At 41.1% G+C, this 24,026-nt stretch overlaps 2 protein-coding genes across 3 annotated transcripts in view; both read left to right on the top strand.

Moving 5' to 3' along the window:
• Positions 1-349: 349 nt before the first annotated feature.
• SELENOK (selenoprotein K) lies at positions 350-7,117 on the top strand. Its single transcript, XM_023727359.1, has 4 exons — positions 350-480; positions 3,136-3,226; positions 6,306-6,389; positions 7,027-7,117. The coding sequence occupies exons 1-4, from the start codon at positions 462-464 to the stop codon at positions 7,115-7,117; spliced, it is 285 nt and encodes a 94-aa protein (XP_023583127.1). The 5' UTR covers positions 350-461.
• A 3,290-nt stretch (positions 7,118-10,407) lies between these two features.
• ACTR8 (actin related protein 8) overlaps positions 10,408-24,026 on the top strand; it is a 17,093-nt gene continuing 3,474 nt past the window's right edge. The window contains exons 1-12 of one of the 2 annotated variants that reach the window (XM_004368625.2): positions 10,408-10,625; positions 14,507-14,677; positions 16,162-16,272; positions 16,900-17,004; positions 17,292-17,465; positions 17,990-18,083; positions 18,547-18,679; positions 19,930-20,083; positions 20,881-20,976; positions 21,467-21,607; positions 22,555-22,819; positions 23,638-23,801. In XM_004368625.2, coding sequence (XP_004368682.1) covers positions 10,503-10,625; positions 14,507-14,677; positions 16,162-16,272; positions 16,900-17,004; positions 17,292-17,465; positions 17,990-18,083; positions 18,547-18,679; positions 19,930-20,083; positions 20,881-20,976; positions 21,467-21,607; positions 22,555-22,819; positions 23,638-23,801 — 1,731 coding nt within the window. In that variant the 5' untranslated portion in view covers positions 10,408-10,502. Of the gene's footprint in view, positions 10,626-10,717; positions 10,739-14,506; positions 14,678-16,161; positions 16,273-16,899; positions 17,005-17,291; positions 17,466-17,989; positions 18,084-18,546; positions 18,680-19,929; positions 20,084-20,880; positions 20,977-21,466; positions 21,608-22,554; positions 22,820-23,637; positions 23,802-24,026 lie in introns of those variants that run through there. The other variant, XM_023727356.1, reaches the window with a different exon arrangement.

Raw genomic sequence — 24,026 nt, 5'->3', positions numbered from 1 at the left:
GGAAGGGAAATTCCTTCCTAGCAAATCCCTCAAATATCAACACTTCTGGAAAATTCTGAGGAGTTTCCTCCAGCCCGTGGTTCTTCCCAGTTCACACTTGGAAGCCTTGCCTAACCCTGACTCTGGGCCTATCAAACAACTAAAATGCACCTTCTCCTCACAGGGCTGTGCAAACTACCTCCCCAAATTCAAATAACGAAGCCGTGAGGAAGTGGCGCACTTACAAGACGACACCCAACCATCACATCCGGTCACCAGAAGTCGCCGGCGTGACGAAGCAAAACGTCTCTCTGGAGCACGTCCCTCCTAGCAGCCAATGGGTTCTGCCCACCTCACGCCTCCGTTACCGTTTTGTCTAATCGTTGCCTGTGACGTTCCGGGGGCGGAGTGCGGAGGCAGATACGGAAGCCGAGCGGGGCGTGGGGCCCTAGTGGCTCCAGAAGCCGGGAACGGGAAGCAGGATGGTTTACATCTCGAACGGTAAGTTCGAGGAGCTGCACAGTTGGCCTGGGAGGCCGGAGTCCGGGTTTCCTCCACCCTCACCCACCGGGCCCAATACCCAACACCCGTTCCGGCTTCCCCGGCCTTTGCTGCCTTGGGGGGAGGGGGGCGGATGCGAAGCCACCCCGGCTTGCTGCGCCTCAGCTGACAGTCCCTGAGCTGGCGGGCAGGTTCGGAGGCCTCCGGGGTGATGACGGCGCGGGGTTCCCGCAGGCCTAAAGCTGAGCATTGCGACCCTGACGAGGGTCTAGCGAAAATTGGTGCTCTTCTCGGACGCCCGCGTTCATAACTAGTAATGACAACGAAATTAACACCATTTACGTGGCGCTTATGCTTTGGGCACTGTTTTAGCGCTATTTGCTTACTAACGCATGCAGTCTTTAAAACAGCCCTATTCACCCTGTTTTATGGGTGGAGAAACTGAGGCGCAGAGAGATTGAATAGCTTTCCCAGGGTCACAAACGGAGTTAATGACACAGTTGAGATTAGAGCCCAGGTAGGCTGGCTTCAGAGTCCTTCCTGTCATCTACTATATTATTTCTGAAACGTGTAAAAAGATAGACCCGAACTAGGATGAGAATTAGATGAGAGATTTGAATGGGACTTATCCCAGGAGAGAGTAGGTGGTCAGTCATACATGCATGCAACTTTTTGCCCTGATTTTAAGGGGCCCTGGAAGAAGCATCAGTCCTTTATGAGCAAGTTCATTATTTCCAGAATAGAGAATTGGAGAGAGATTTAATTCTGTGACTCCACAAGGAAAATACCTGGAAAGGGATAACACGGTATGACCAGGTCAGAACAATGCCAGAACTGCCCGCCCACCTATTTAGTCAAGTGAAATTCCTTGGTGCAATCTTAACAAGTTGTTCTTGGGTCACGGGAACTGAGTCCTGGTTCTGTTCGAATCATTTGTTTATTTCCAGAGATGATTCAGACAGACAGATGATTGCATAAGCTATTCAGTAAGGAGTCTTCTAGCTGAGTGCTTTGCTTTTCTTTGCTCCTCAGTATCTCCTTGCACACCCATCTCCTTCCTTCTGCTTAGAAAGCTTTAAAGAAAAGTGTCAAAGTCTTAATGTGGTTTCGGGTACTTGCAGACATCGGTTTGTGTTGCATGTTTTGTGGTTGAGGCTGACTGTCAGCTTTTACTTAGCCGTTACTAAATAATTCTTTTCATATGTAGTGTGTTACGTACGTATTGTTGGATTTGTTCCACATAAATATCCTGTTAGGACCTTTTATCTCAACTTTTACAGTTGAGAAATGCTTATTTTATTCAAGCACCCTATCTCCTACTGGGACTATGTTGGGAGGTGGGGTGGTCTGCCTGCAGGAGCTAGGGGGAAAGTGCAAAAAGCAAGATTGAATGATGCAAGTGCATATAATAGGTTCTTTAAGGTTGGGAGTTTGAGTGCACCCCAAGGTGCCTCAGAAGAAAGGCCTGTCTACTACTGAAAAAGTCAGCCATTGAAAACCCTATGGAGCACAGTTCTACTTTTCACACACATGAGATTGCCGTTGAGTCAGGTCAATTCAAAGCAACTTTTTTTTTTAGAATCACAAAGGAAGAATTGATGGTTTGTAATTAGATTCATTTGTATAGATAGAAGAACTGTATTTATCTCTACTTTATAGTTGACAAAAGATTTCTCTTACTGTCCAAATGATATTTTTCAACAATCTTATATGATGGCAAACCCTGGAATCATTTCTCACAGAGAAGGAAAATGTCAGATCACTCTAAAGAAGCAGAGCTAGCAAGTAGTAAAGCAAGCCTGCCACCCATGTGCTTCTGACTAAGCGCGTAGTCCCTTGTTGTCAACAGCTCTGTGAGAGCTGAGGTCTGAGTGGACACCTGAAAGTCAGCTGGTCAGGGAAAGAGAAGATGTTAGACAGGAGTTGGGTGGTGGCGTGAGCATGGGGAAGTCCTTGGGATAATGGAGAGGATAGGTAGTTGACAGACAGCTGTTCTTCCCCCAGAGTATTCTGACCTCTTAATTTGCAAGGCTGAAACTCTAGAATACTAGAATTTAGTTTAGTTTCTGTTATTTCAGGTGTTTTGAAAAATAGATCCAGGTTTGCTTAAAATAAAGTTGGGACCTGTAATTAGAATCAAGAGCATTCTGTTTTAGAAAATAGTGGTCATTTTATGAAGAACAAGCTAAATTCTCTTCAGTACTTACAGCACACAGATTCTTTGATTTACAAAAATTTTATGATAACTGATTCTAAAATCTTCTAAAAAGTATGTATAAACCATCTTTTTTATATAGCCAAGAGACTTTGCAAGTGGAAAGAAATCCTCTGAACACATTTAGGAAAGTGGAGGTGGTATGAGTATTCCATTATATTCATCCGTCCCATTTGTTTCCTCAAAATACTTCAAGTCAGCCACCAGAATTACAAACTATAAGTAGTCATTTGACATGTTAACGAAATCACCCCTAGATTATGGAGCTTTATTTCTCTGAACCTTTCTTTAGAGTGATATGCACATAGTAGGCCTCTCCTTGTGTTGATCATTTGGAACAGAGAACAAGTTGAAACCAGTCTATGACTGTTACCTATCTAATTAAATGTAATGCGTCTGTGTCAGGGATTTGGGGCACTAACTGAATTTCTTTATTTTAGGACAAGTGTTGGATAGCCGGAGTCAGTCCCCATGGAGATTATCTTTGATAACAGACTTCTTCTGGGGAATAGCCGAATTTGTGGTTTTGTTGTAAGTATAAGAGTGCTCTTAATAGCCCTAATATTTGACAGATGTGCATTAGATACATTATGTTCTGTATCTCATTTATCCTGAGGCAGTTTTCACTTGTCACGTTTTCTATTTTTATTAATAGCGTTACTAAGGGAAATTAAGACTCGATTGGTGGTGAAGCTGCTACCAAACATCTTATGATAATATGTTAGCTAGTAGCTTGATCATGCTTTAGCCCTAATGGTAACTATTTCAATCTGCAGCTGTGAAACAGGCCTGCCCATTCAAATGACTGTGTCTCACTTTCTCTCTACTTTTTTCACCGACCTGTGTGTGTGTAATTTTTATTCCATATTATGCAAGAAGTAAGTAAATAAAAGGTCCCTGGGTGGCACAAATGGTTTGCACTTGACCACTAACCAAAAGTTTGGAGGTTTGAATCCACCCAGTGGTGCCATCGAAGAAAGGCCTGGTCATCTACTTTCATAAGATTATAGCCATTGAAAACCCCATTGAGCACAGTTCTAATCTGAAACACGTGAGGTTGCCATGACTTGGAACTGATGCGAAGGCAACAGGTTTTAAGTAAAGGGGGAAGAATTATGTCTTGATTTAAAAGGCTCCCACGTAAGAACAATGATGAATCCGTGAACTATAACGGAGAAATCTGGAAGGCATTATGCTGAGTGAATTTAGTCAGTCACAAAAGGACAAATATTATATAAGACTACTATTGTAAGAACTCAAGAAAAGGTTTAAACAGAAGAAAACATTCTTCGATGGTTACGAGGGTGGGAAGGGAGGGAGCGGGTTATTCGCTAACTAGATAGTAGATAAGAATTATCTTAGGTGATGGGAAGGACAGCACACACTACAGGGGAAGTCAGCACAACTGGACTAAACTAAAGCTAAGAAGTTTCCTGAATACAACCATACACTTCAAGGGACAGAGCAGCAGGTGCGGAGGTCTGGGTACCATGCTTTCAGGGGACATCCAGGTCAACTGGTATAACAAAGTTTATTAAGAAAATGTTCTGCATCCTACTTTGGTGAGTGACATCTGGGGTCTTAAAAGCTAGCAAGCTGCCATCTAAGATGCATCAATTGGTCCCAACCACTTGGAGCAAAGGAGAATGAAGAACACCAAAGACACAAGGAAAGTATTAGCCCAAGAGACAGAAGGGGCCACATAAACCAGAGACTGCATCAGCTTGAGACCAGAAGAACTTGATGGTGCCCGGCTACCACCAATGACCGCCCTAATAGGGAACACAACAGAGTCCCTGACAGAGCCGGAGAAAAGTATGGTGCAGAAATCAAATTCTAGTAAAAAGACCAGACTTAATGGTCTGATTGAGACTGGAAGAACCCCAGAAAGCATGGCCCCTGGACACTCTGTCATCCCCGCATTAAAACCATTGCTGAGGCCAACTCTTTAGACAAAGATGAGACTGGACTATGGGACATAAAATGATACTTGTGAAGAGTGTGCTTCTTAGCTCAGGTAGATACACGATACTAAATGGGCAGCTCCTGTCCGGAGGTGAGATGAGAAGGTAGAGAGGGTTAAGAGCTGGTTGAATGGACACAGGAAATTAAGGGTGGAAAGGAGGAGTGTGCTGTCACAGTGTAGGGAGAGCAATTAGGGTCACATAACAATGTAGGTATAAATTTTTGTATAAGAGACTAACTTGAATTGTAAACTTTCACTTGAAGTACAACAATAAAATAAATAAAAAGCTTCCACGTAGTGAACTTTTTTCTAAGTCAGAGGTTGATGACAGAGGAGACAAAAGTTTAAGCTTGTCCGTAATTTCAAGTAGTTCTTAGTTAATGCATTTTTTGATCTTTCACATGCTGTTTGTCTCATGAAAATTGTTCATCAGCTACTGTTACTGGGTGCCATGGAGTCGATTTTGACTCATAGTCATCCCATGTGACAGAGCAGAACTAGAAAACAAGTTTATAGGCTGTAATCTTTACAGAAGCAAATTGCCAGGTCTTTCTCCCTTGGAGCAGCTGGGTGGGTTCGAACCACCAACCTTTCGGTTAGCAGCCAAGCACTTAACCATTGTGCCACCAGGTCTCCTTCATCAGCTAACAAGTCTTAATTATCCTAAGTTTGAGGATATATTTGAGTGTCTCCTATTTGTAGAGAACTTCAGGGATGCAAAGCTGAGGGGCTTCCTTCCTTCAGTGACTTTAAGATCAGTAAATATCTTCATGTTCCATTTGGCATTGGGGGTGGGTATGATTGTGGGAGGTGGACATGAGAGGAAGTTATTCCAGGTGGAAGAAAGTACATGAAGGGTAGCATAAAAGTTTGACTTTCAGGTGGGAAGGTGGGGACTGTGGGGGGCTGGGTAGTATGAGGCTTCAAATATCAGGCTATGATCTTTGCACTTAATTTGATTGTAGCTGTGGTTTAGAAAGATTAATCTGGTGACAGCATGTATCATAAATTAGAAGGAGTAGAATGTAAAACAGAAGAGATGATTCAGTAGAAATATACAGCAGGGGGCAAGAAAGTGCTAAGATCATTACCTAGTGCAAAATTTCTCTACAATTTCTTACACATTTTACCTACTCCATGTTGTTTATTAAAAATAATGTTTTATGTTAGTTAAATCCTTCTCCCTCTACAAATAAGGAAAATTCTATTTAAATAGATTCCCAGAAGTCCTGTACCTCTGGCACACCACCCTAGGCCTCTTCCTCCCCAAGGTCACATTAGGTTAGAGTATTGGCAGGGTAAATGTGGGGGCAGTGAACGTGAGATACTGCAAAGACAGCCTCTAGAACCTGACAACTGATTTAGTGTGGAGGAAAGAAGTTTGAGATGACTCAGGTTTCAGGGTCTGTCAAGGAGAGTTATTAGCAAATCAGAGAGGCAAGGAAGGGTAAATTTGGCATAGAACACAGCACATCCTGTTTTAGACATGTGCTTGCACTAGGTGGCAACGTCCAGCTGGCTGTGAGAAATGTGGGTGTAGAGTCATCCTCTCATAGGATAGTTGAAGCCTTGGAAGGAAGAATATGTTATTATATTGTTGAAAGTGAGAGGTTCCTCCGTTGTTCGTTTTCTGCCTCGTTTCAGTTTCAAAACTCTGCTTCAACAAGATGTGAAGAAAAGAAGAGGCTATGGAAGCTCATCTGATTCCAGATACGATGATGGAAGAGGGTATAGCTTTTTTTTTTTAATTGGTAATAGATATGTTTACCCTTGTGGTATATTTTAATTAAACGATGTATTGTATATAGTTAGTCTTATGGAAATCAGAAGTTTAAATCCTATTTCATGAAGTGAATGCATTACTATAAATTAAAAGTCAGGTTGCTGCTGATGTGATAATCAGAGTTAATCTGGCAAAGTAGAATGTGCATCAAGTATCCTATAGGAAAAGTCTAAATTAGAGGATGAAAGCTGGTGGCCAACATTAAAATCTGGAGATTTCGCTTTAGAATCTAGATTTTTGGCTTCTAATGAAAAACTTGGAAGATCAGGCAACACTGGACTGGGCTTGTGTTTCCACATGCAAAAATCAGCTGGAACTGAGTGTCAGACATTTACAGGAGGTGCTGTTCAGTTCATCACAATCTTTGTTAAACTCACTTTCCTCATGTACATTATAGGTCTGATCCCTATAAGTATTTGAATTTATGACTTCTGACCTAAACAGTAGTTTTTTTTTTTTTTGAGTAATGTTTTAGGGTGACATTGTGGGTATAGAAAAAGAAAAGGGGCTATATGAGTGTTTAAGCGGAACCAATTGAAGTTTGTCTACCAAACAGTAGATATTAACTTTTCCATTTATTAGGCCACCTGGAAACCCTCCCCGAAGAATGGGTCGAATCAATCATCTGCGTGGCCCTAGTCCTCCTCCAATGGCTGGTGGATGAGGAAGGTAACCTAAAATCTGAAATTATTTTGCAAGGGTTTTATTTTGAAAATGCCTCCTTAGGAAGATTTTCTTTAGGAAATCAGAAGTTGCCCAACATTTCATAATTACTCAGACATCATTATTGGGAAAAACACTTAAACCATAATCCTTGTAAAACTTACTGGCTTTATTATTAAAATGCCTTTTGAAAAATGGTTTTATAACACTTAATGATTGTTGGATTATTTTCAAAATGATCCAAATTAATAACTAATAACTAGTAACTTTTTCCTTTAGGTAAACGTCTGCTCTAAGCAGCAGACAACTGGACGTGCACGTCCATAGCAGAAGGAAACCATCAAGAAGTGGAGGGCTGATCATGCTGGACAAATAGAGCAATGTGTATGTCTAAACAAAGATGGCTCTGTGTCCCCACAGACGAATGAGGTCGTGCTGGGAATTCCCTCTGCAGGGATCTGGCATGGCTGACATGCAGTTCTATAAATGCACATGTTTGTCTCATTATCTCTTTTGTATAGTTTATTAAAGCATTAATATAGTTTTAATAAGTAAATATTTTTAGGTTGCAAAACTGGCTCCTCATCTTTATATAATTAAAACACAAAAATCTGAATCTGAAGAAAATAAAAGGCTGTGTACTCTGTACTATTAGCCTCACCTTAGTGTCTCCTTTTTCAGCTTCTGAAATAATGTTCATTGTTAATTTGTTTTCATTTATAAATAAATCACATTGTATTTATTTTGTTAGTATGCATACAGTATCTGCTCTTGAATTCATTTTTATCTTGAAACATTTTTGTCCCATAGATCTAATGTGTCTGATCTGCTATGGATAAAACTATCAAGGTATTAACGAAGCCATAGCCAACAAACTAAGCTACACAATTCTGGCTTCAAATTTGAATTCTAAACCATTGCTTAAGATACTGCCTATTAGCTTTAAACCCCATCTGATTGCTAGTAACTTACATATTCTTCCACTGGAATGGAAGCTCCATGAGCTTAGGGATTTTGTCTTGTTTACCCTGGTACTTTGAATAGTATCTGCACATAATAGTCTCTGAAATAAGTATTGGAAAAATTAGTGATACCATTAGTCCTACTTCCAGGGTTTAACAGGCTTTGAAACCAAAGTTTTCAAGTGGAAGCCTTTTTATATCCTATTATCAGCATTTATTTAAACCTGCTATTTGCCAGAAAATGGAGTGTAGTGGCATGAGACCCTGGTCTTCAAAGATAAGGAAACAAGCAATTATAAGTTTTAGATAAGGACTATGAAAATAGCAACAGTTTATTGATTCTGTGTCAGATATTTTCTTTTGTATATTTTTAATTCTGACAAACTGACGTAGGTTGATATCTGTTTATACAGGTAAGTGCAAGGGCTCAGTAAAGTTTTGTAACAACCTCAGTTGTACGGCTAGTGAATGGCAGAGTCATTCTGTCAAATCTTCAACCTTATGCTGTATTAAGAGACCATAGCAGAGTCTTAGTGGATGCTGGCTCAGTTGTATTGATGGCTGCCTTGTGCATGTGACCCATGATCCTCTTTAATCCCCACCCTCCCATGATGACTGCTGCTGGGCTTGTCCCTCAGGGCTTATCCCAGAGCTCCCAGCCACATTTGGGATTTAACTGTTCATTCTGCATCTGCATGTGAGACAGATTACTGTAGTGTGGAGCTTGTGTTCAAATCTTGTCTTTGACATTCAATAGCTTGTGATCTTGAGGTAGTTATTTTATGTCATTACAGTTTCTCCCCACTGCCGTTGAGTCAATTCCTACTCATAGCGACCCTACAGGACAGAATAGAACTGCGCCATAGGGTTTCTTTTCCAAGTCTGTCATCTTTTCAGAAGCGCTGCTACATCTTTTCTCTCATTACAGTTCACCCAACTATAAAATGGGGATTAACTAGTTCCTACCTCAAAGGGTTCTTCACTCATCAGTATCTAATCAACAAGGGTTTATTGGGTCCCTGCCATGTGCTGGAGGTAAGAGTGGTGAATAAGTTAGACAAGGTTCCTCTTCTCCATGAGCTTACATTGTGGTGTGGTGACAGTAAGTGAACAGACAAAATAACTAGACTAATTCATGCTTCAAAGGAAACAGGATGGTGAGAGGACAATGGAGAGGCCCCTCTGAGGTGACATTTGAGTTGAGACAAAGGATGAGAATGAACCAACCATGGGAAAAGCTGAGGGAAGAGCATCCAAGGCAAGTGGAGCAACAAGTGCAACGGCCCAATGAGGGAAAGGGCTTGGCATGTCTGAGAAGCTGAAAGAGCACGTGTAGATAGGAGAGTGATACAAGGTGAAGTTAGAAATGTAGGTAGGAACTAGATTAAGTATGGTCTTACAGTCTGTGGTTAGTTTAGATTTTGTTCTGTGAGCAAAGGAATATCATGAGAGTTTAAAGCACGGGTGTGACAACTGATTTTATTTACAATAACTCATTGGTAATATTAAGTGGAGTGCTGGGTACATCGTATTAACTACATAGTATTTTTAAAACTAGTTGGGCACCTGTATGAAGAACAAGTGGTATGAGGATGAGATTGGAATCAGGAAGTTGAGAAGCTGTTGTAGTGATAGGACAGTGGCTTGGACCAGGTAATAGCAGTAAGAATCCAGAGAAATGGATGAATCCGTGATGTATTTAAGACAATGCGGGACTTGCTGAAGGATTGGAGGTAGAGAATGAGGAAAACTGAAGAATCAAATTAACCTTTACTGAGGTGGTGCAGATTGGAGCAGTTTTTTTGTTTGTTTTTTTGGAGTGGGGAGGGCAGGAATCAAGAGTTCTGTTTTGGACATAAATTTGTAATGCCTATACCAAATAGACAGTTGGTTATAAGTTGAGATCTCAGGGAGAGGTCCAAACTGGAAATATATATTTGCAAGTTGTTTTCATATTTAAAGCCATATGAGACTGGATAAAATCTCCCAAGGAGTGTGTGGAGAGGAGACCTAGCCCCAGAGAATCCCAGCCTCAGAGGCTGGACTGGGAAAGCATAACCAGTGAGGCATGAGAACAAGCAGCATGTACGGTGTCTGGGAAGCCAGGAGAAGAGACAAGTGTGAGGACGAAGTGAGATAATGCTGGCCCACGGTAAGCCGCTCAAAATAAAACAGTTAACCAGTCTATTATGTTGCAGGCGTCCTACAGCTAGGGCCAATCACAGCACCAACCACGCAAAGTACACCCCTTCTCCGCCCCCGTCTTCCCCTGGCAGCCCCGCCCTTCCCAATTTCCCGGAATGCTCTGGGGCAACTCCTGCAGCGGCCATTTTAACTATGGGCAGCCGGCCTAAAGGCTGCGCCTGGGCGGTGGCTCTTCCGCCCTGAGGGCCCCTGCGGTGGCGGCCCTGAGGGAAGAGGTGGGTGGCCACGATGACCCAGGCAGAAAAGGGGGACACAGAAAACGGGAAGGAGAAGGGCGGGGAGAAGGAGAAGGAGCAGCGCGGTGTGAAGCGGCCCATCGTGCCCGCGCTGGTGCCGGAGTCTCTGCAGGAGGTGAGGCTCTGGGGGCGGGCCCGGGTTGGGGGGCGCCGAGCTTTGCTGGGACGGAGGAGGCGTGGTGGCGGTCGGAAAAGGCTCGGGTATCTGCTCTCCAGACCTCAATTCAGGTGAGTGTGTGAGGGATTGTTCCTTCCAGGATAGTAGCTCGCCGGGACGCTGAGGGCCAGGAAGCGCCGCGCGCAGCGGGGCGGGCGAGGTCGCCCCGAGGCTGCAGGGGCAGAAGACCCGGACCCAGGCTGTGTTTCGACCGCCTGTTTCCACCCACTGGCTTGTGAGCTCGGCAAGGGCTTCATCCCTGAGCAGGACCTTCCCTGGCCATAAAACGAGGACATTGATATCACCTATTTTCCAAGTTAACCCTGGTGGGGTAGTGGTTAAGAGTTCGGCTGCCAACCAAAAGGTCGGCAGTTCGAATCCACCAGCCGCTTCTTGGAAACCCTATGGGGCAGTTCTTCTCTGTCCAACAGGGTCGCTATGAGTCGGAATCGACTCGACGGCAACAGGTTTGGTGTTTGTTTTTTGTTTTGTTTTTTTACCTCCCAGGTTCTGTGAGGATTGAAAAAAGATCGCTGATAAAGTTTTGCTCCGTGCCTGGGATACCCGTACTTGTTAAGGGATATTTAGAAACTCGGTTTTTCCCTTTGTTAAAGAAATCTCAGATAGTGGAAGTCATTTCAAGTGTAAAAACAAGGAAGAGAAGGGAGAGGGTTGACATGTTGTGGGGTCGTTAACCAATGTCATAAAACAATGTGTGTACTACTGTTTCCTGAGAAACTATTTGTTCTGTAAGCCTTCACCAAAAGAAAAGGTAGGCATTTGTCTAAATAAACATAAAGAGCTTGTGTGTTAAAAAATAGGATAAGATTAAGTCAGATTAGCGGGGAGAGCTCAGAGTTGGGGTTAGGGTGACAGATACAGAGCATGGTGTGGAATGGGCTAGCTGCAGAGGGCCATACAGAGAGGTCTTGGGTACACACAGCAGGTACCTTCCAAGCCTTGGTAGTCAGGGACTGTTTCTCCAAAGGACGTGATATCTGGACTGGACCAGGATAATTAGGAGTGAGCCAGGGAGAGGGGAGAGTCTCAGGGAGGGAGAAGAGCGTGGAAGAGACTTGGGGACAAGAGAGAATGTGAAGTGTTGGAGGTACACAGTAGATCAGGATGTCTGGAATTGAGGAAGAGGAGGGAGCAAGAGATGAGACTGGAGATTCTAGCCGGGGTCATATCATGAGGGCCATATAAGCCAAAGTGTGGAGTATCCTCAAGGCACTGGAGGCCTTTGGAAGACTTTACCATATTATTAAGAGCTAGCATTCACTAAATGCTTATTGTGGGCAGGCTCCGAGCTACATGGTTAACTCATTTAATTCTCACAGTAAGTATGAGGTAGAACTTCATCCAAATAAAGGAAGTGGCACAGCCTGAATTTGAAGCCATATCTGTGAATCCAGAGCCTGGGCCCTTAACCACTAGAGCAACATTTCTTTAACTTTTGCCAGTTTATAACAGTGGTTTTCTCAAATGGCAGCTGTACTGTTTTGCTTAATACATATTTAACTCAATCTTTTTTTTTTTTATTTCATTGTTGAGAATATACACGGCAAAAGACACCGATTCACTTGTTTCTACGTGTACAATTCAGTGACATTGATTATACTCTTCCACTTGTGCATCCGTTCTCACCCTCCTTTTTTGAGTTGTTCTTCTCCCATTAACATAAACTCCCTGCCCCCTAAAGTTTGTATCTAATCTTTCCAGTTGCTGTCATCACTTTGATCCCATATAAACCAGAAAAAAACAAACTTGTTGCCGTCGAGTCGATTCCAACTCATAGCAACCCTTTATGATCCCTTATAGATATACTTAATTTTGTGTTAAGCAGTAATATCCAGGAAGTGATGTGTGGGCTATATTGGCTACTTTTTTTTTTTTTTTTTCTCTAATACACTTTAAAATAGATAATTCATAAAATGTTTGTTGACATATCATTATTTATTTACCATACCACATTTATTACCTCAGAGCCTCTCAATCCATGTGCTGCAGCCTGTGTGCTGTTAATGAGGTGCAGGTATCACTGATGGCAGGCAGCCTCATCTGTTTTCTCCAGTCTGCTGGACAAATGTTCTTTCCTTTGTCTGCCATAGCACAAACAAGGTTGGGAAGTACTGTTGAACACTATGCCACAGGAGTGTGATGTCATCATTCAGCCAGTGTGTGTGCCATGTGCTCGGAATGAGTAGTGAACCAGACTGAAATGGGCCTTTCTCATGTGAAGTTTGTCTGTTGGGAAGGCAGACAAATAAAAGTCATAAATGTCATGAAAAGAGAAGGAGTGCTATAAAATTGTATTGATCGGGGACCACCAGGCCTCTTCTGATGACATTTAACTTTAGACCTGAAGGGAGGAGTAAGATTTAGCTGGGAGATAGAACATTGCAGGCAAAGGGAGTCACCTTTGTGAAGGCCTGGTCATCAGCATGGCAAGTTAAGGAATCAAAGAGAAATCTAGACTGGGTAGATTATAGAGACTGAAAAGGAAGAGGTTCTAGAGTGAGGCTAGGGAGGAAGGCAAGGTCTAGATCTTGGAGGGTTCTGGACTTACTGTTATTGGAAAACAACTGAAATATTTTAAAAGGAGGCAACTGTAGCTGAAGGGCAGGGTGGAGTAGGTGCTGGCTAAGTCAGGCTGGAGTTGTGGTTCTCTGCAGTGGGATTCCTGTTGTCACACCGTCAAAGTCCCTTCCTCCCCTCCTTCCTCTCAAAACTCTGAGCTCAACAAGTGTGTGTAGTAAAGATACCCCAAGTGGTTTGGATAATATTCTGTGCCCTTGAGAATTACAGAGCTAAAAGAAATATCGTCTAAAAGGAAAGCCCACAGTTACCACTTCACTCTCCTGAATTTGTGCTGTTTTATCAGTCCTTGTTCACTTGCCCCCAAGAATGAATTTTTCCAGAATAGGGATCCAAGAGTGATAGTGAAATGCAGCAAAGTTTTCTGACATAGGGGCTGGAACTCCGGCTTTTTAATCCCAGGCTCTTGCCAGATCAGCTAAGTAGCGTAGAACCAACAAGGGGAAACGGTGATTTAAAAACAGTGACTAAAATGCATTTTATAAACACCCTCTGAATGGTTGATTTATAAAGCCTTACTTTTCAGCACTATAAAATAATAATTCAGTCTTCACATTAATTTCTTCCCTGACCCCTTCAACCACTGGTTATCAGACCAGAGTGGTCATAGTAATCACCTCAGGAGCTTTTTGAAATTGCTGATTCCTAGGTTCTCTCCCTGGAGATTCTGACTGGGAAAATTTATAGTGGAGGCTAAAATCTGTTCGTTTTTTCCAAAAGTTTTTAAGTGATTTGGATTTAAGGATAGGCTGGGAAATCACTGCCCTGGACTGTGTGTTCCCTTAGAACCCAGGACTTCACAGTCCTGGTCCTCCCCACGCTCTTATTACTTGTTAATTGTCTTCCTCAGTAAACAGAAAGTTCTCTGTTGATTGGGACTTCGTCTGCCCTGGGCACCACTGTACTCAGAGTGCCTAGCACATAAAAGCTCAATAATTATATATTGATTTGCATTAAATAATTTTGGTTTCATTCATTTAAAAAAGTATTTGTTGAGCCTTCTGTTATGAGTCAGATCCTGGGAACACAGAGATACAGAATGAATTTGCATTTAGGCAGAGAGCAAGCAGTGATTGGATACCTCTCAAAGAATACCCTTTACCGAATTATTTTGATATTTTTGAGTTCAGTAGTCATTACAGGAAACTAATTTTTTTAGTTTTGCTTATTACCTGTATGGTATTTAATTTGTCACCTGCATATTATTTACCAGCTCATGCTTCTATGTTTTATATTTGTAGCAAATCCAGAGCAACTTCATCGTTGTCATTCATCCGGGTTCAACAACTTTGAGGATTGGTCGAGCCACAGACACACTTCCTGCCAGCATTCCTCACATCATTGCAAGAAGACACAAACAACCAGGGCAGCCCCTATACAAGGACAACTGGCTGCTAAGGGAGGGACTAAATGTAAGTCAGAGACGGAAGACCTGGAGAGAAAGCCCAAGGTTTTTTCTATAGGAGGGCTTAGCTGCTGAAGTGTAGCCGGTAAACTTGAGTAAACCTCTTCATAGCTTTAGTGTGTCTTAAAGTAATAACATCATTCAGAGTTATAAAATACCATTTTTCATCTGAGCTAGCGATTATGAATTGTAAAGAGTTAGTTATCACAGAAGTAAATTCAATTTTTTTAAACCCATCGGATGAGTTCAGTGATGATGCATGTAATCTTTAATGGAAGGTACAGAATTGTCACTCATTTAAAATGATATATTTGTGTCTTTATTATCAGACTGCTGTATTTTTGTCTTGAGATACTTAGAGTTTAAATTGAGCTCACATTTTCAGCCCATTAACAGAGTGAATTGCTACAATAAGCACTCATTACAGTCCTATATCAAACTATAATTTAAAGGCAAAAACATGTATTTCCTTGGAGTAAGCATTTACTCTATCCTATTTTACAGATGGTAATTATTAAGATTATTTTTCATGAAAGGTGTTAAGTCTATAGATTGCATCACAGTCCACTTTTAACTTGCAAGTTTCAAATCAAGGATAATTTCAGGAACTTGCAGTTTCTATAATTCTGATATTAAGCCTTAGGGTTCCATTTTTTAGCATAACTAGCAAAATGTATGCAAGACCAAACCAAAAAAAAAAAAAACCTGTTGCTGTTGAGTCGATTCTGACTCTTTGACCCTATAGGACAGAGTAGAACTGCCCTGTAAGGTTTGCAAGGCTGTAATTCTTTACGGAAGCTGACTGCCGTATCTTTCTCCTGCGGAGCTGTTGTGGGTTTAAACCGCTAACTTTTCAGTTAGCAGCCAGGCCCTTTAACCACTGTGCCACTAGGCCTCCTTGTATGTAAGTTCAGTAGCTTATATATTATTTGACAGTATAAGAGTTTAAAACTCATTATACCTTTGCATCTTATAATTCTACTTTAGGGAATAAATCTCAGGAATAAAATTCAAAACAAAACAATAACATTTCTTCAGAGATATTTATGAATGTGTTGTCTACAGTATCCCAATAAGTGGAATACTTGTTGATTAAACAAAATAAAATTTATGAAGGAAAATGAATAGTGTTACAAAATTATAAACATGGGAATTACGTAGATGTATGGAAGAGTCTCTAAAATACTTTGTAAATATAGAGTCAGGATCGACTCAGTGGCAACTAACAACATATGCTTTGATTAGTACTAGGAAATTTTTTATCAGTTAAAAGTCACTTCAGGTTATAGATTTTTGCAAATAGTTGGTTTATGGTAAGCATTTCTTTTTTTACTTCCTTATAAAGAGTAAAAAGACTATTTGGCATTCTTAAGAATAATACATATGATAAAAGAATAGGAAATGCTACTTACTGACGAGGGAGCATTTCCTGTTGGTGGATTAAATTAATAGTTTGCCTTTATACCAGTCATCTTTTTTTCTTCTTCCCAGAAACCTGAAAGTAATGAACAAAGACAAAATGGCCTTAAAATGGTGGATCAAGCTATATGGTCTAAAAAGATGTCAAATGGTACAAGACGGATTCCTGTGACCCCAGAACAGGTGCAGTGTTCACTCTTCCTTCAGATTTATTCTTTTACCACTTCTCTATATCATAATGCCATTCACGTGATCTCCCTATGTCATTATGAAATGCAAGATGGAATTTCCTTTAAAAAGTAAGAAAAACCATAACCACCTGCAGAATACCTAAATCAGTGTCACAAATACTTCGGCAAACCAGGTAGTTTATAAGGTGTTCTTATAAGGCAGGCTGATGAAAGTTTACAGTTTACCTGAGAGTCTCATTTAAGTATATAATTCCAGAGTCTTGCTGGGAAGCTGTATTCTTACTGCGTTCTTCAGTTCAATACGATAAACCAATACAAGCTATTAGAAATGAATGTTGTAAATAAATTTGTATTCAACTTCAAACAGAATATGGTATTAATTTTAGACTGGCTGTGAATCACAGCCTAGGCGTTAAAATCACAGGAAAAAATCAAGATTGTGGAAAAGAACAAGAGAATCCTTTTGTGAACCGTTAACGTTTTACCAAATATCTTAGATTTGTGATTAAAATCTGCCACTGTATCTCATCTGTTAGTGGAGAAAAAGGAACTCTTATACTCCCCCCCCCCCTTTTTTTCTTTCATAAAGTCAGAGAATTTTCTGATGCTTTATTTTCAGGCACGCTCCTACAACAAGCAGATGCGACCTGCAATTTTAGATCACTGTTCTGGAAATAAGTGGACAAACACATCTCATCACCCTGAGTATTTGGTAGGAGAAGAGGTAGGAAATTTCTTTACAATGAAGTAGAAGAAGAAAAACCTGATCCTCGTCCTAAAATTCATTTACTTTGCCACTCAGTTCTAGTTGTTTGCTAGTATTCTCTAATCCTTTTTTGAGGACCAGATGTTCACACAGGCTCCTGAAGTGTTAGATAACTCCACTCTGAACATTTAGAACGTTCAGCAAATGTTAGTGATAATTTCTGGCCTTAGATTTTTGGATGTGAGTCTTTTGAAAACGCCAAGAGAAGAGATTCAACAATGCATTCCCTCCTCTCTCTTCTTTAGGCCTTGTATGTTAATCCACTGGACTGTTACAATATTCACTGGCCCATCAGAAGAGGTCAGTTAAATATTCACCCAGGACCTGGGGGCTCCCTTACGGCTGTTCTGGCAGATATTGAAGTAATATGGTCTCATGCAATACAAAAATACTTGGAAATCCCACTGAAAGATTTAAAGGTGAGTTACAATTCCAGTTACTTGGATTGTCTTTAAGATTCTTGGTCAATAAGAGCACACATTACTGCGTTCTTCATGATACAGTGCCCTTCTTGAAGCATTCTCAGCCTTAAGGTGGTGAGGATATCTTTTCTTTTTCACTTAATTCCCTCTGGTGCTTTCCCTTTTTCTTACTCTGTTTATTTTTGTGTGTGTGTGTCACTCTACGGCTCTGTAATAAGCAAGTGGGGGCAAAGCAAAAGTATAAGAAGCTTGTACATGTTTATGCCTTCTCTTTGGTCCTTATCCAGACACGAGTTGTCTTGTTTTTCATTTCTCAAGTTTTAAATAATTCAGAAGTAAAAACCATAATTTTCTGTTTCTTTATAAAACCCCAAAGGTAGCAGAGAGGGATGGGTTTTTATTCTGAGCCTCTAACCATAGCTTCTACTCTTGGAAAAAATCTCTGAAGACAAGTATGGTGAAATTGTTTTGACTGGAATTGAGTGTTAACCCTTTTATCTTTCTTTTTTCTTTCTTTTCAGTATTATAGATGTATCTTATTAATTCCTGATATTTATAATAAACAGCATGTGAAAGAATTAGTGAATATGATCCTAATGAAGATGGGCTTTTCAGGTATGTCTGGTATTCCCAGTGAAACCTACTTTAAAGGCATTTTTCTCTTTTAAATGACAAAGTTAAACTAATTCACTGATGTATTTGAATGCTCATCCTGAGAGGTATGGTCTAAAAGCCATATGGTCTAAAAAGATGTCAAATGGTACAAGACAGATCCCTGTGACCCCGGAACAGGTTCAGTGCCCACTCTTCCTTTAGATTCATTCTTTTATCACCTCTCTATATCATAATGCCATTTACGTGATTTTCTTATGTCATTATGAAATACAAGATGGAATTTTCTTTAAAAAGTAGGAAAACCATAACTACCCTCAGAACACCTGAATTAGTGTCACAGATACTTTATATAAATTGCTTGTACCCTTACCCAGAAGTTCCTACACTCCTAACTCTGGTTGATCATCTGTTTAAGGATCTTTGCTCCTCGCAGCTCATCGCTTCTCTGGCGTTTGTTTTCTAGGGATCGTGGTCCATCAGGAGTCTGTGTGTGCCACCTTTGGAAGTGGCTTAAGCAGCACATGTATTGTAGATGTTGGGGACCAGAAGACAAGTGTATGTTGTGTAGAGGATGGGATCTCTCATCGCAACACTCGGTAAGGAACTTGGGTGATGGCATTCCTCACTCCCTCTTCCCGTGCAGGCTGTTCGACTCTAAAGCATCACAAGTTAGAAAAAAATTATATATTAGAAATTATATATGCAAAACCATTGCATAGGAAACCAGCAAGATTTTGAAAGTGTGAATTCTAGCAAAGCTAGCTAAACAAATGACTTACCCTTCCCATTGGCACTCTCTAGTAGGAGTTCACATCAGCAATCCTGAATGTCCTAGTAGGTATTGTGTGCTTCCCTCAGAGGACACATATGTGCTGTTTGTCTTTTACTGTGTCTGCATAGAGATAGTGACTATACACTCACAGCAAAGCTTTATTTAGGCAAGTTTTAAGTCTGAATTCTCTAGCCAGTGAGTGTCTTGGGTATTTGCTTTTCTTGTCATAATGGCATTCAGCAAGTGAGAAGTAACTTCATGGTGGCCAAGTCCCTTGATGATGTCATTACTGATACATGGGTGAGTAAATTAGCTATCAGAAGCAGGTTTGCTACTTGTCCTTCCTGAGATGAGTGCAGCCTAAGTGAGCACACTCAGGTCCTCTGCAGCATTTTGTGCTCCTGAGATGTCTTCTTCCTGGCCCCACATTCGGTAGTCTACGCCTCCAGGCATAAAACATTTTAAAGAGAACTTGAGCAGTCCATGAGGAAGGTTAGTCTTCTACCTTTCACCCCTAATCACAATGCATTCTAAAACCCCAGATGAGTTTTTTGATTCCTCCATTGTTTTAGTTATCTAATGCTATTCGTTCTCAAGTTGTGGAGAAAACACTAATCCTGGTTCTCCTACCACTAAAATAGTCTAACAGTGGTTTTCTGCAAGTCGTAGAAATGTTCAGTTAGTGGGTAGAGTTTTCTTTAAGCTTGTCTCCCGTAAGTTTGTCTTGTGATATCGATGCTTGCTACCTTTACATGCTAATGAAGACACTCCAACTGTACTCATACGGTAAGCATATATTGACTTGGAAACAAGCTGGATTCAGTATTGTATATTCTGTTTCTTAGTTACTTTTTGCAAACCACATGATCCCTCCTAGGCCCCACCACTGGTTTTGCCAGAGTACCTTCTCTCCCATCTATCTATCCATTCTGCTCTTTCATCCTTTAGTCTCTTCTTACAACAAACATTTCTTGAAATCCACTGTGTTTCACTGTGGCTAATTGAGTTCTTGAAACACCCTTTGCACCCTCTTAAACAACACATGAAACGTCTGCTCTTTTCTCTTAACTCTAGCCTCTGTCTGGCATATGGCGGATCTGATGTGTCAAGATGTTTCTACTGGCTAATGCAGCGAGCTGGGTTCCCGTACAGAGAATGCCAGTTAACAAACAAAATGGATTGCCTTCTTCTACAGCACCTTAAAGAAACTTTTTGTCATTTAGATCAGGTGGGAGCAAAGTCGATATTGCTGATCATTTTTATTTCTAAGAAAAATTTAAGATATTTAAAAATTTAACAATATTATGTTACCATTTTCAACCCAAGTTGATAAAGCTGTAAGCTGAAGCTCTTAAGGAATAGTGGGAGTTTGTGGGTAAGAGCAGAGCAGTGAGGTTGTGTTTCAGGCCCTGGAAAACACGGTTTATTATTTTAGGAAAGAGAGTTTAGCAGATTTCTCTCTCTTTAGGAGTTTGTGACCTTTCTGGTAAAGAATGAAGGTAAATCTTTAGGAATAGTGAATGGTAACAGGTAAATATACAGGTACAGACATTTAATAAAAAGGCAAATTTGGAGCATAGCACAGTCGTAGTATTGTAATAGAACAACATTTAATTATTACTATATGTGGATTGCTACCTTTTTATACTTTTTGCTTTAGACTTTTAAAGATCTTTTTCAAGTAATAAAATTCTGAATACAAAAAATGAGAAACATACAAAGACAGGTAATATTTCCCAGTTATAGAAGGGAATTTGCTTATTGATTTGGGTTATTGTTTGTATTAGCATATATTGATAATGAAGGAAACATAGAAATGTAGATGGTGGAAATTTCAGAAACAATAAAGGAAGGAAGCCAGATATAACTAAAGTCTTGTTTTATTAAGTTACAGTGGGAGTGGTAGAAAGTTGTAGGGTGAGCTTTTAATTGAGATTTAGGTGGTAGAAAGGTTTAACTAGGAGTAATTTGCGGCGTTTACATGTGTTTTTACTGATTTACTAACTGCATCTTTCCTGGAATCAGGACATCTCTGGGCTACAGGATCATGAGTTTCAGATTCGACATCCTGATTCCCCAGCCCTGCTTTACCAGTTTCGATTAGGAGACGAGAAACTCCAGGTAACGTTGGGAGTATATTTCATGGGTAGAAAGAGGCAATCCAGGTTCAGTCACTCTGAGAGAATACGCACTTGCTGGAATCCTCATTAGGTAAATGTCAGCTGGTTGTATATGAGCCACTAAACCAACATTTAAGCAACTGATACAGTACCGATTAGAACAGAGCTGAGGACCATCTTTTTCATTAGCCACTATGTGATTGCACTGTTCTTACTAGGAAATTGTAGAATAGATTGCTGGGCACTTAGTTTACATTTGCTTTGAGAGTTCTCTCACATGGTGTCATACCACCCATTTAATTGGATGATGAGTGTATCTCCTGGCCCATTGTGAACCAAAGAAATAATGCTACTCCCAAAAGGGAATGCTGCCCAGTCTTACTGATGGGATCTGACCTGCCAGTTTTGCTTTTGGAAGAACAGAATTTAGTGGATCCATTGTCTCAAGAGGCAGTATCTTTTATTGATCACTCTTATCCTTCCATGCACAGGCTCCAATGGCTTTGTTCTACCCAGCAACTTTTGGAATTGTTGGACAGAAAATGACAACTTTACAGCACAGATCCCAGGGTGATCCTGAGGATCCTCATGATGAGCATTATCTGCTGGCCACTCAGAGCAAGCAAGAACAGGTGTGCAGTAATTCTAGGGTAGGAGGAGACAGGTTTGCCCCTGAAGGAGGAGTTTGCTCATAATTAATGGATTACTGCAATCATTGTAATCTTACACCATACTAATGGTGATGCTATTTTCAGAACTGTAGATGAAATGAAGTCTAAATTTAAAATATGGATTACAGATTTATTTATTCAGCAGACATTAATCCATTTTTCAGAATACTACTCCACATATTTAAAATTTAATTTAATGGAGACACTTCCATCTGATGCATATTATTTACTTACATTGTATACTTTTGAATATTTATCCAGTAATAAGTATTTTTAGTGAAATCTTACCTATTTTTTTAATGTGAAAGGGGTATGGCTTAGGCAAAGAGCTGAATTCCTTTGTCCAAAGCTGGTCCCAGTAATAGGATGTTTGATGCATGGGGTGCAAATTAAAGCTCTTAGCAGCTAATGAAACATCAGCAGCTCATGAGAGAGAGTAGAAGAGGACTGTTAACTCTTTCAGTCTTTTTTCTGTCCCAGAGGCAAACAAAGATGGTTAGATAAGATCTAAAAATGAGGATTCTGTAACAGCCACTGGCCCATGAATCCCACTGAAATACTCCACTTAAAAACTCAATTTAAGGAGGAAAAAAGTCCTTCTACATTCACATTCTAATTTAAAATCCAGCCAATGATAGTAAGGTTTTGAGGCCTACCCAGCTTGCCTGTGATGGCTTTGGGATTGTCAGAGCATCCTTATCTTCTGTATACCACCTCTCCTGAGATATCTGGGAGTGAGTACTGGGTGGTGGTTTATATACTGTGGTGTATTTCCTCTCTGCACCACAGTAATAGGCCTTCTTTTATAATAGTAGGGTGGGGGTGGGGGTGGGATCTCGCTAGAGGATATTAGCAGTGTTCTGTCGTAGTCATATCATTTACTTGATCATCCTTTTGATCATTTAAAGTCTGCAAAAGCTACTGCTGACCGAAAGTCTGCATCCAAACCCATTGGATTTGAAGGGGATCTTCGTGGCCAGTCCTCTGATCTTCCAGAAAGACTCCATTCCCAGGAGGTGGATTTGGGGTCCTCCCAGGGAGACTGCCTGATGGCTGGCAATGATTCTGAGGAGGCCCTCACCGCGCTGATGTCCAGGAAGACTGCCATCTCGCTGTTTGAAGGGAAAGCTCTGGGCCTGGATAAAGCCATCCTTCATAGCATAGACTGCTGTTGTAAGCACATTTTTGGAGACCAGGCATTAGAAATTAAGTGAATTGCTTCAGGTTGGGTATAGTTGTACACTGTAGCATATTCATTCAAAAACTAACAGCACTTACTTTGTGCTTTGATTGCTAGGTGTTGGGAATACAGTATTGAGGAAATCAAATGGGTTGCTGGCCTCATTATGCATACAACCTAATGGAAAAGACCAAAATAAGTCAAATAATCACACAAATGTGAAATTAAAACCATGGCAGGTGCTACAAGGTAGAACTAAAGGGTGCTGACTGTGAGAGCTTCTAATTGAGGAATTTCATAAGGGATTTTCACTAACTAGGGAGAGGCATGGAAGGTGGGAGGCAGTGAAGGCTTCCTTGAGGAAGAGCCACTTGAGAGAGATTTAAGGGGATAAATTGGGGCCGGCCAGCCACAGATGGTATAGCCTTCCAAGCAGAGGAAGAAGCCTGTGAAGGGCAATGTGGTAGGAGGGTTGAAGGCCAGAGGGGCTGGTTGCAGAGAGCCAAAGGAAGCGGATGTGAGAATGAGGCTTGGGAAGTGAGTGAGTATCACGCCACATTGGACTTCGTAGGCCCCTTAAAGACTTGGGTCTTAATCCTACGAGCAGTGAGGAGGTGGGCAGGGTGGGGCGTTAGGGCTGCAGCATGCTCACATTTGTGTCTGGCAGGGTTACTCTGGCTGCACTGTGGAGGATGGGTTGGAGGGAGATCTTGAGAAGGCTATTGTAGTTGTCCAAGCAAGAGATGATGATGACTTGGCTTAGGGTGGTGATGGATATGGAGAAAAACTGTGGATTATCATTTCTTTTCAGCGTCTGATGATACCAAAAAGAAGATGTACAGCTCCATCCTGGTGGTGGGAGGTGGCTTGATGTTTCATAAAGCTCAAGAATTCTTGCAGCACAGAATACTCAACAAAATGCCACCTTCATTCAGGAGAATTATTGAAAATGTGGACGTGATTACAAGACCTAAGGTGTGTTGTTTCATAGTGCAAATTGGACTGTACGCAAATAAAAGCAGCTTTGACTATTTCTAGTTGTAGTGTACGTGGACAGATAAAGTCCTGGGAGGCATGGGCTTGTGTCTGAGAGGTTCCTGAGTGATTGAGGCAAGTGGAAAAATTACTTGCAGCAGGTCACAGATATTGTGGAAGGAACTGGGGACTAGGAGTTGTAGCCCATCGTGCTCTCCACGCTAG

The sequence above is a fragment of the Trichechus manatus genome, unplaced genomic scaffold, assembly GCF_000243295.1.
Source record: "Trichechus manatus latirostris isolate Lorelei unplaced genomic scaffold, TriManLat1.0 scaffold00001, whole genome shotgun sequence".
NCBI classification, from domain to species: domain Eukaryota; kingdom Metazoa; phylum Chordata; class Mammalia; order Sirenia; family Trichechidae; genus Trichechus; species Trichechus manatus.
This window is presented reverse-complemented; position numbering and strand designations above follow the sequence as displayed.